General features: G+C 44.1%; 1 protein-coding gene across 1 annotated transcript in view; it reads right to left on the reverse strand.

The window, feature by feature from the left end:
• XRCC2 (X-ray repair cross complementing 2) overlaps positions 1–8,380 on the reverse strand; it is a 38,705-nt gene extending 30,325 nt beyond the window's left edge. Inside the window, exon 1 of the mRNA XM_017860267.1 lies at positions 8,229–8,380. Coding sequence (XP_017715756.1) covers positions 8,229–8,267 — 39 coding nt within the window. The 5' untranslated portion in view covers positions 8,268–8,380. The remainder of the gene's footprint in view (positions 1–8,228) is intronic.
• Between the last annotated feature and the right edge of the window lie 2,775 nt (positions 8,381–11,155).

The raw sequence follows: 11,155 nt of genomic DNA on the forward strand, positions 1-11,155 counted from the left end.
TTTTTACCCCTGAATACAAAACAGTGAATTCTTTCTTTTTTTTTTTTTTTTTCCCTGAGACGGAGTCTCGCTCTGTTGCCCAGGGTGGAGTGCATTGGCAGGATCTTGGCTCTTTGCAACCTCTGCCTACCAGGTTCAAGTGATTCTCCTGCCTTAGCCTCCCAGGTAGCTGGGATTACAGGCATGTGCCACCATGCCCGGCTAATTTTTGTATTTTTAGTAGAGATGGGGTTTCACCATGTTGGCCAGGCTGATCTCGAACTCCTGATCTCAGGTGATCCACCTGCCTCGGCCTCCCAAAGTGATGGGATTACAGGCCTGAGCCACTGCGCCCGACCAAATACAAGTCTTAATAGTTGTACTACTGATATGTAGAGGCAATTCACTTCAAGCAAAAATGTGTGTGTAACCTGGTAGCACAAGGAAAGCAGAGAGCAGCTGGAATGAGTAGGAGGCAGAGGAGAGCTGCAGTGATGTGAGGACATGTGGGATCAGTGTAAAGCTTGGCCCTTATCACCGAATTTCCTAGAATCAGAGGACTAATTCTCCATCACATGTGAAATCAGACTTCTCTGCCACTTTGAAAATTCAGTTGTCCTTCAAGGCATGGTACTGGCTCTTCAGTAAAGCGTTTGTCTAAATTTTATGGAAAAGACAACTATTACTCAAATATTGTTGTTTCTAAGTATATTCCCTGAAGGGCTGCTGCTTTCATAATTACTTTTTTTTTTTTTTTTGAGACGGAGTCTTGTTCAGTCGCCCAGGCTGGAGTGTAGTGGCATGATCTCAGCTCACTGCAAGCTCCACCTCCCGGGTTGACACCATTCTCTTGCCTCAGCCTCCCGAGTAGCTGGGACTACAGGCACCCGCCACCATGCCCGGCTAATTTTTTTATTTTTTTTTTGTATTTTTAGTAGAGATGGGGTTTCACCATGTTAGCCAGGATGGTCTTGATCTCCTGACCTCGTGATCCACCATGCCCGGCCTTATAATTACTTTTTAAAAAGCAATCATCCTGTAAGAGGAAACGGAAAATAGAAGAATACACAAAAAGTCAAGCGAAAATTATCTATACGTGACTATTTTTTAAAAGTTTTTTTCATGGACAGCTTATCATGATTATAGTAATAAATTTTAAATTTAAGAAGTTTCCCAATTTGTTAATTCTATTAAACGAATCCTTAAGATTAGAAAATTTTATCAGACTGTGCTTCAAAATTTCATTTAGACATAAAAATAATCTATATGCAAGATCATAGCAAGAGGCAGGAAAGCACAAAATCAAAACTACAGGAGCTTTCTGCTGGTGAAATACTCATTACCCCATTTGTATGGGAAGAATTCCGCTGAAAAAATACTCTGACATCTTCTCCCACCTTTTCCTTCTCTCTTCTTCCAGGAAAGAGAGATTTTTCTATGGGTACTTTTAAGAGCAGAAACTAGACATGCATGAATCTGCCCCCTCCTCAGACAGCTTGCCTGCAGGAAGCATGCATTTTCCTGTATTCCTTCAGGCCTAAGTTGGACTGAGGCAGGCCCTTACGAGTCCTGAGGGAAGGAAGATACATGATCAACTGTGAGGTCCAGTATGAGGAGGAAACAGAAATGAGTGCTGCACTTGGCAGCTGGTGGTTGATCACCGTGATGGGAGCACTTTCAATGAACAGGGTGGAGAGGGAAGCGGAACACAGTGGGCTAAGGCTGCTGTGAGAGGAGGAAGTGGAGGCAGAGGGCACAGACCACTCATCGCTGTGATGAAGGGTACAGAACGGGTGGGGGGTGGCGGAGAGGGAGGTCTTTCGTTTTTTTGTTTCCATTGTTTTAGGTTGGGATCCTGATGGAAAAGACGGGGAGAAAAAATGCAGAAGGCAGAGAAAAATGACTGAAGTGGGAAGGGCGGCACGTGTGATGTCCTTGAGGAGGAGGCATGGGACGGAGGGGACCCATCTCACAAGTACAGAAGTTGCCCTTTCCTAGGAGCAAAAATTATGACTCTATTACTTATTTACTTTTATCTTTTTTTGGCCCAAGAAGAGAAAAAAATATTACTCTAGGAAGAGGAAATTCCGAAAAGAAATCAGTATGTATAATTTTCAGAAGGATAAAATCATAATCCCCCCCCTTTTTTTAGGAGCAACCCTTATTAACTGAAAATTCATAGTATTTGAGTAAATATAAAATGAACACTTGGCCGGGTGCGGTAGCTCACGCCTGTAATGCCAGCACTTTGGGAGGCCAAGGCAGGAGGATCACCTAAGGTCAGGAGTTCGGGACCAGCCTGGCTAACATAGCGAAACCTGGTCTCTACTAAAAATACAAAAATTAGCTGGGTGTGGTGGTACACACCCATAGTCCCAGCTACTCGGGAGGCTAAGGCAGGAGAATCGCTTGAATTCGGAAGGTGGAGGTTGCATTGAGCTGAGACAGCACCACTGCCCTCCAGCCTGGACAAGAACAAGACTCCAACTCAAAAAAAAAAAAAAAAAAAAAAGAATAAATGGTAAAGGAGTCAGGGCTGACAGGAGGGCTGCTCCACCCGGGTGAGCAGGAAACGCTTCTCCTGTTTGCTGACATTTGAGCGGAAACTGGAAGCACCTGAGGAAGTGAGCTATGTGAATTTCTGAGGGAAGCACAATTGAGGCAGAATGATCAGGGAAGTGCAAATAGCTCTGACATGGAACCATGTTTGGCATATTCAAGGGACAATGTCTGAAGAAGACTGGGAGAGCAGGAGATGAGAACAAAAGGGCAGGAGACTGAGACAGAGGGTATGGGTGGGGCTACAGGGCGATGCTATAGGAGAGGATAAGGACTCTGGATTTTACTGTAAATGATATGGGAGCCTCTGGGAAGCTTTTGGCAGTAGAGTCTGCTTATGTTTAAAATGAATCACTCTGGATATCATGTAGAAAATAGCCTGCGGTAAGTGTGGAAAGGTTGGAAGCGGAGACCATTTAGGTTACTGCAATAAAACGAGGTGCTGGCGACAGCACCAGGAATGATGGTTGCGACAGTGAGAAGTGGTCAGTTTCACAATGTATGTTGAATGTACAGGAGACAGAATTTGCTTATGAATCTCCTGTCAGTGGACTGACAGGAGATATGTGAGAACAAGCAGGGTCAAGGAGGACTCCAAGGTCATTTGGCTTATGCACCAGGTAGAATGAAGCTGCCATTTAACAAGATAGGGAAGACCTGAAAAGCAGCAGGCTGGGGGTGAGTGCACGTGTGTGGTGGTCAATCAAGACTTCAGTTTGAGGCACATTAAGTTTTGCCCCAAGTTTTAAATTTTGAAAATTTGGCCGGGTGCTCATGCCTGTAATCTCAGCACTATGAGAGGCCAAGGTGGGTGGATCACGAGGTCAGGAGTTCGAGACCAGCCTGGCCAGTATGGTGAAACCCCATCTCTACTAAAAATACAAAAATTAGCCGGGCATGGTGGCAGGTGCCCGTAATCCCAGCTACTCAGGAGGCTGAGCCAGGAGAATCGCTTGAACCCAGGAGGAGGAGGCTGCAGTGAGCCGAGATCGCGCCACTGCACTCCAGCCCGTGCGACAGAGCAAGACTGTCTAAAAAAAAAAAAAAAAAAAAGGAAAACCTCCAGAGAAAGTGTAAGAATAGTATAGTAAACACCCAATAACTTCACCTAGATCCACCAATTGCTAACATTTTGCCAAATTTGAGTTAACTTTTCTTTTGTTGAACTTCCCCTCATATACTTTAATATGTATCTCCTAAGCAAAAGATATTCCTAACAAACAAAACCAAAATAATAAACTCAAAAAAGAGGAAAAAGGTATTCTGCATAATCACATTACAATCACAATCATAAATTTAACATTGATACATACAAGACTCCTCTCTAATACATATACTCTTTATTATATTTTCCCTGGATCTAGACGCAATTGAGGATGAATATGTTAAATCTGGGATTCCTATTAAACATACACATAGTGATGTCAAGATGATAGAACATGAGTCTGGAATTCCAGGAGAAGGTTGGATGTTTTGCAGTGAGAAAGTGAATTACTAGGGAAATATAGTTAGACCGGGTGCCCATATAAGATTGATGAACATAAATTTGAAATGGAGCCAGGCGCAGTGGCTCACACCTGTAATCCCAACACTTTGGGAGGCCAAGGCAGGTGGATCACTTGAGCCCAGGAGTTGAGACCAGCCTGGGAAACATGGTGAAACCCCATCACTACAAAAAATACAAAAATTAGCCAGGCAAGGTGGTATGTCCCTTTAGTTCCAGCTACGCGGGAGGCTGAGGTGGGAGAATCACCTGATCCCAGGAGGTCAATGCTGCAGAGAGCTGTCATCATGCCACTGTCATCCAGCCTAACAGATCGAGACCCTTTCTCAAAAACATGAAAATATACAAATTTAAAATAAAAATCAAGTCAGCCTAGTTGTGATTTTCTCTAGCAATATTCAGCTGAGTAGAAGTAGACAGTTGGTTTTCACCATGGTTAGGTAAATAGGTTAGAGGTGTTGAGAGGCAAGTAATTTGATGGCAATTATAATGGAATAATTATAATGAAGGAACATGGATTCTATTCTGGGTAAAAAGGAAGCAAAGATAAAAGGTGATAAGCATTATTCTAAAAGTCTGTGATTACACAACACCAATTATTATTTTACAAGAAATATTAAATATTTGTCTTATGTAATATTTGCCTCTAGCAAAAAGACCACCCTGTAGCTTTTCTTTTTAAGAAAGCCCACCTTTATTATCAGTAAATCTTTACGTTTACTATGCAGACACTGTGTTTAGTTCAAAGGATACAAAGAAGTATATGAGCTGTAAGGGAACTGAGAAATCAGTCTACCACCCTCATTTCACAAAAGTACAGCAAAGGTTAAATGACTTATCCAAAATCACAATGCTTGCTCCTGGCAGACCCAAGGTTTCTGAACTTCCAGTCCAGTATTCTCTAGATCTCAGCCTCCAAAACATGTCATTAGAAAATTCCTGGAAGAATGTACAGATATTCACAGGGCTATCCTTGGGTAATGATAATGTGGAGACATTTCCTACTTTTCACTTCAGTGCTGTTGGAATTTTCTGCCATGTACATGAACTGCTTTAATAATAAATATAATGGAGTTCGTTTTTTAAAGAAAAAAAACATGGTATGCTGTGCATAGCAACCAAAACTGGACACATTTCCCATTTTTTATTTACCAATTATTTTTAAACTCAAGGCATATTAACATTCTTGAAAAAATGCAAAGTACACCATTATTTAACAACTATAAGCAAATGAAGCCATTTGGTGGATGATACCAAACTACTGCCCAAATCACTGAATCTTTTCTCACAATCTCAGTGAGACATAAAAGTAAAAATCCCATTGCTACTGTGCAAAGGTAAAAATGGATTGTCTATTGTAAACTGTAGTCAAATGCTTGTCGTCTTTAAATCAAGGGCACATATGTTTTCCACTCTCCACCTAGCTTACCATAAACTTCATCCCTAGAATCTGCTAAAAATATATTCTTTTTTTTGAGACCGAGTCTTGCTCTGTCACCCAGGCTGGACTGCAGAGGCGTGATGTCAGCTTACTGAAACCCCTGCCTCCCAGGTTCAAGCAATTCTCCTCCCTCACCCTCCCAAGTAGCTGGGATTACAGGTGCCCACCACCGTACTCAGCTAATTTTTATTTTCAGTAGAGGCAGGGTTTCTCTCTTAACTCCTGACCTCAGGTGATCTGCCCACCTCAACCCCCCAAAGTGCTGGGGTTACAGGCATGAGCCACCACACCCAGCCTAAACAAATATTCTTACAACTTTATTTTCTTGAAGACCCCGTATGAAATGTCTTTTCCCTGATATTAACAAGAAAGGTTAACTATTTTGTTAGGTTCTAATTCTAGTGAATTAAAATTTTAAAGGAGGCTGGGCGCGGTGGCTCATGCCTGTAATCCCAGCACTTTGGGAGGTCAAGGCAGGTGGATCACAAGGTCAGGAGTTCAAGACCAGCCTGGCCAACATAGTGAAACCCGGTCTCTGCTAAAAAAAAAAAAAAAAATTAGCCAGGCAAGGTGGCGTGAGCCTGTAGTCCCAGCTACTCAGGAGGCTGAGACAGGAGAACTGCTTGAACCCGGGAGGCAGAGGTTACAGTGAGCCGAGATCGTGCCACTGTACTCCAGCCTGGGCAACAGAGTGAGACTCTTATCTCAAAAAAAAAAAAAAAAAAATTTAAAGTAGCTTATTTCAGTTTCTTGGGTTAGCTTATGGCTTCAGATATATTCGTCAACACAATCCCTCCAAGTAAACTCAAAGTAGATGAATGTGCAAAGAAGCTAGAGTTCAAACAAATTTGGCAGTGGCTACATAGTTCCCCAAGACACTTAAAGAGAAAGAGGCTGGCTTAACTGGTTTTGCTAATAAAAAGGAAAATAGAGTAGCGCCAATCGCCTAGCTCCTATTCTCCATTCCACCCCACTCTACTCCAGAGTAATATGAACTAGGCTTAGGATTGCCACACCGACAAGGTAGGCAAAGGATATGATGTTATGTTCTTTGTTCCATGACTTAACTGTGCTAGACTCCCATTTTTTGGATGCGAGGCTTGTTCTGATGGCAAAAATCATCAGACCTTAACCTGGGTTTCAAATAATCATTTAAACATAAGGTTTTGGCAGGGGGCAGTGGCTCACATCTGTAATCCCAGCACTTTGGGAGGCTGAGGCAGGCGGATCACCTGAGGTCAGGAGTTTCAGACTAGCCTCGCCAAAACAGGGAAACCTCGTCTCTACTAAAAATACAAAAGTTAGCTGGGTGTGGTGGCACGTGCCTGTAGTCCCAACTACTTGGGAGGCTGAGGCAGAAGTTGCAGAGAGCTGAGATGGCACCACTGCGCTCCAGCCTGGGAAGAAGAGCAAGGCTTCATCTCAAAAAATATATATTTACAAATATGTGTTTATATATATTATATACTTTCTATATAATATATATAAATATATTTCTAAATACATATATATGATTTTAACTGTAGCCGTTCTTATACTAAGCAGTGGCTCTACTCTTTAGGAACAGGGATGGTCAAACTATGGCCAGCAGGCCAAATCCAAAACACAAAGCTTTCTTGGCACGCTGCCATGTGCCTTTATCTATGACTGCCTTCCCATTAGAACAGCAGAGTTGAGTGGTTGTGACAGAAGCGGCATGGCCTGCAAAGCCTGAATACTTACCATATGGCCCTCCACAAAAAGGTTTGCTGTCTGAGACTGCTTCCTCTCTCATCTACATAAAAGATCCTTCATACCCTGCGCACTGCTGAGCGATAACTTCCCAACCTATTGTCCCTCACTCCCTTTGTTCCAATTTTCCAGAAACAGTTGCAGTTATCTAAATAAGCCATGCTCTTGCTTAATTCAGAATCCATGTACTCCCCACTGCCTCCGCTCTGAATGTCATCCTCTCCTTGCCAAACCATTTCAAATGGTCCTTGGAACGTCAGTCATCTCCTCCTGCATCTTCCATGATGCCTGCTCCTCTAATGGACAACAAACTTTTGTGCAATACTGTAATTCTTACAGCAGCCTCCCTTACTAGTTATTTAACGGCAGAAGTTGTCTTTTGTTGCTTACTCCTATCCCTTAACCCGTAGTTGACACACAGTAAGCGCTGGACACTTGGTTCAATTCTTGAGGGGCCTCCATCGGCTTGTGTGGCTCTGGAGCTACCTGGGCTGGAAACGAATACGGGGGGGTCGCGAGAGCCAGATGCCCTAAGCAGAGACACGTGGACTACAGGGAGGTGAGGCAACCTCCGCAAACACCACCTGTTCCAGAAAAGCTCCAAATGCTCCAACGGGCGACCCCTCCCTTTTCTAGCTTTTCTTGCATAGCTTGCCACTTCCAACAGTAATTTGTGACGGGTTTTTAGACCATCACTCTTGGGAGGAGAGACCTCCTATGTTATATCGATCTGGGCAGACAGCAAGTCTTCCGAACTATCCAGAAAGGCTTCCTCCACCTCTGCCCGGTCCTCGCACCTCGGAGGACTCCAGGTTGCCCAGGGGCGGACCCCTGGGGCCCAGGTGAGTGGTGGCAGAGGGTGCCAGCATCGCCGGCGTCCAGGCCGAGAGCCCGGTCCCAGCCTGGCCAGGCCGCGCCGCCCCACGCCTCCCAGCCCCCCGGGTTCCCTCGGCTCCCCTCGCCCACCTGCGGCCTTGTTCCCATCTCCCTAGCTCCCAACCCGGCGGCTCTCACCTCGGTCCCAGACTCAGCCCTATGGAAGTCACTACACATCGCCCCGAAGGCTCGGTGCAGGAGAGACTCAACTTTCCCGCCACCAACGCCATTCACCAACGGCGCAGACGCCACTGCCAGTCACACCAGCCCACCCGCGCGCGTGCGCACTGTGCCAGGCCGCGGCGGGGAGGCGGGAGCATGCGCAATAGGGTGTGCGGGCCACCGCCGCCCCCAGTTCCTGTGACGTGAGACTCCCGCGGCCCCCGTGGCGCTCTCCAGCGTCTCCTTGGAGACCGGGCAGGGGTGGCGGGGACAGCTAGTGCTTTGCTTTTCTTCTCTGTTGTAAACTTTGGTTCGTTATTATTAACATTAGGTAAAACTGGCCTTATGTACGTAATTTGTTTAACCGTTAAAAATACTTACGCTGCACAAGCAGACCTCTTTGTCCGTTCTCGGGTTAAAAGCCTCAGGCTGTGTGTGCGATTCCTGGTTAATTCTGGAAAAAAAGAGAAAAGTAGACTATATTTAAAAGAATTTTAAAAATATACCGAGCCTGTGGATTTATCAAGTTGCTTTTTGAGGTGGGCAGGAGGATCACTTGAGGTCAGGAGTTCGAGACCAGCCTGGCCAAAATAGTGAAACCCCGTCTGCACTAAAAATACAAAAATTAGCGGGGCATGGTGGCGCACGCCTGTAGTCCCAGCTACTCAGGGAGGCTGAGGCAGGAGAATCGCTTGAACCAGGGAGGCAGAGGTTGCAGTGAGCCAAGATCGCGCCATTGCACTCCAGCCTGAGCGGCAGAGCGAGACTCCGTCTCAAAAAAAAAAAAAAAAAGACAAAACTTTGGATGTAGTAGCACTGGCCATTATTATCAAGATGACAAAATGTTTTCTGGAATGAAAAAGTTTCATGCAAAGATACACTTTTCGCCCACCTAGTTTAGTTTTCAAAAACGCTAGGAAAGAGCATGTACCAATGAAGTATTTCTCATAGGTAATATTAAAGTTGCTCATTTTGTAAATTAGAATGGTTTTGGTTGCAAGTCACAGAAAACCCAACTCTTATTTACTGAAACAAATTGGCTTTACCAGGTGACATCACTAGAAGTCCAAGGGTAAGACAGGCTTCAAGTTTAGTTTAATTGAGAGGCTTGATTAGGCAAACAAGTACCTCATTCCTTTTTACCTCAGATTCATATTTTCTACCTTGGCCTCTTCTCTACCTAGGGTTGCAGGCCCACATCTGAAACATTAACAACCATCAGGAGTGAGATTGGTCTGCTTAGCTTAGGTCTGAGCCGTGTGCCCCACTTCTTTTGTTACTTTTTTTTTTCTTGAGACTGAGTCTCGCTCTGTCACTCAGTCTGGAGTGCAGTGGCGCGATCTCGGCTCACTGCAACCTCTGCCTCCCGGGTTCAAGTGATTCTTCTGCCTCAGCCTCCCAAGTATCTGGGACTACAGGCACACCCCACCACGCCTGGCTAATTTTTGTATTTTTAGTAGAGACGGGGGGTTTCACCATATTGGCCAGGCTGATCTCGAACTCCTGACCTTGTGATCTGCCCACCTCGGCCTCCCAAAGTGCTGGGATTATAGGCGTGAGCCACTGCACCTGGCCCCATTTGCGCCACTTCTATCCGAAGTACAGACATATTCTTTCAAAGCACATAGGCTCTGTGGAAAGGTGTGCAGAACAGTGAATGACAACAATAATAACAAATTGTGAATCACTAACAAGAGGAGTGAGAGTGGATGCTTGCGAGGCCACCTCTACTGTCTTTTTTTTTTTTTTTCCCTTTCCTATGGTGCTGAACCACCTCTATCTTCATTATACCCTCTGTAATGAGGATATGTGTGTACCAAACCACATATGTAGATCAACCCCCTAGTCCATTCCACACACTTCTATACAAAGTAAATATTTCCTCACATAGTAAATCAATATTTGAGAAAGGAGATTTTACAATTGAATAGCTGCTCTAGGCTAAATTAGTTTTTCAGTCTCCACACTGTTCCTAATGAAGACGACATGGCAGCTGAACTAGTTTAGTCCATTAAGTGCACACCTGTTTGTGTGAGCGCAACATGGTTTTGAAATTACTTCAGTTTTAATGCTCCAGAAACATCACTTCTTGTTTAAAAGGATACTTGAAGCACTCTCACAAATTGCTGGTAGACATGAAAACATACGGTCTTTTTGGAAAGGAATTTGGCAATATCTTTTTTTTTTTTTTTTTTAAACTAATAGAGATGGGGTTTTGCCATGTTGCCTAGGCTGGTTTACAACTCCTGGGCTCAAGTGATCCTCCTGCCTCCTAAAGTGCTGGGATTACAGGCATGAGCCACTGCACCTGGCCGAAATTGGCACTATCTAACAAAATGACGCATTTATTAACTTTTCCACTCAGCAATCCTAATTCTAGGAATTTAGCTTGAAGTCATATTTCCAACATTGCAAAAACATGTATGCAAAAAAGCATATTGCAGCATGGTTTGTAATTGCAAAATCCTGGAAATGGCCTAAATGCTTATACATAGGAGAGTGGTTGAAAACAATATGGCACTGCCACAAAATGGAGCACTAGGCAGCTGCAACAAAGAATGACCAAGATCTCTATGCATTTGTAAGGAATGATTTCCAGGATATAGCATTAAGTGAAAAAGGCAAAATGGGAAGGGGTGTCTACAGTTTGCTAGCTTTCTTGTAACAACGGAGGGGAAAGAAAAGATACACGTGTCTCTGCTCATCTGGGTAAAAAGAAACACAGGAAGAATACACGAGAAACAAACGGGATTCTTTATCTACAGAGGGTGGATAAAAATAGGTTGGAAAAAATAGAGGATGAAAATAGGGTAAAAGAGATGGGGTGAGGGATACTTCTCTACATGTAACTTTTTTTTGACAGCTCCAATTTTTTTTTTTTTTTTTTTTTTTTTTTTTTTTTT

The sequence above is a fragment of the Rhinopithecus bieti genome, unplaced genomic scaffold, assembly GCF_001698545.2.
Source record: "Rhinopithecus bieti isolate Rb0 unplaced genomic scaffold, ASM169854v2 scaffold_53647, whole genome shotgun sequence".
Taxonomy (NCBI): domain Eukaryota; kingdom Metazoa; phylum Chordata; class Mammalia; order Primates; family Cercopithecidae; genus Rhinopithecus; species Rhinopithecus bieti.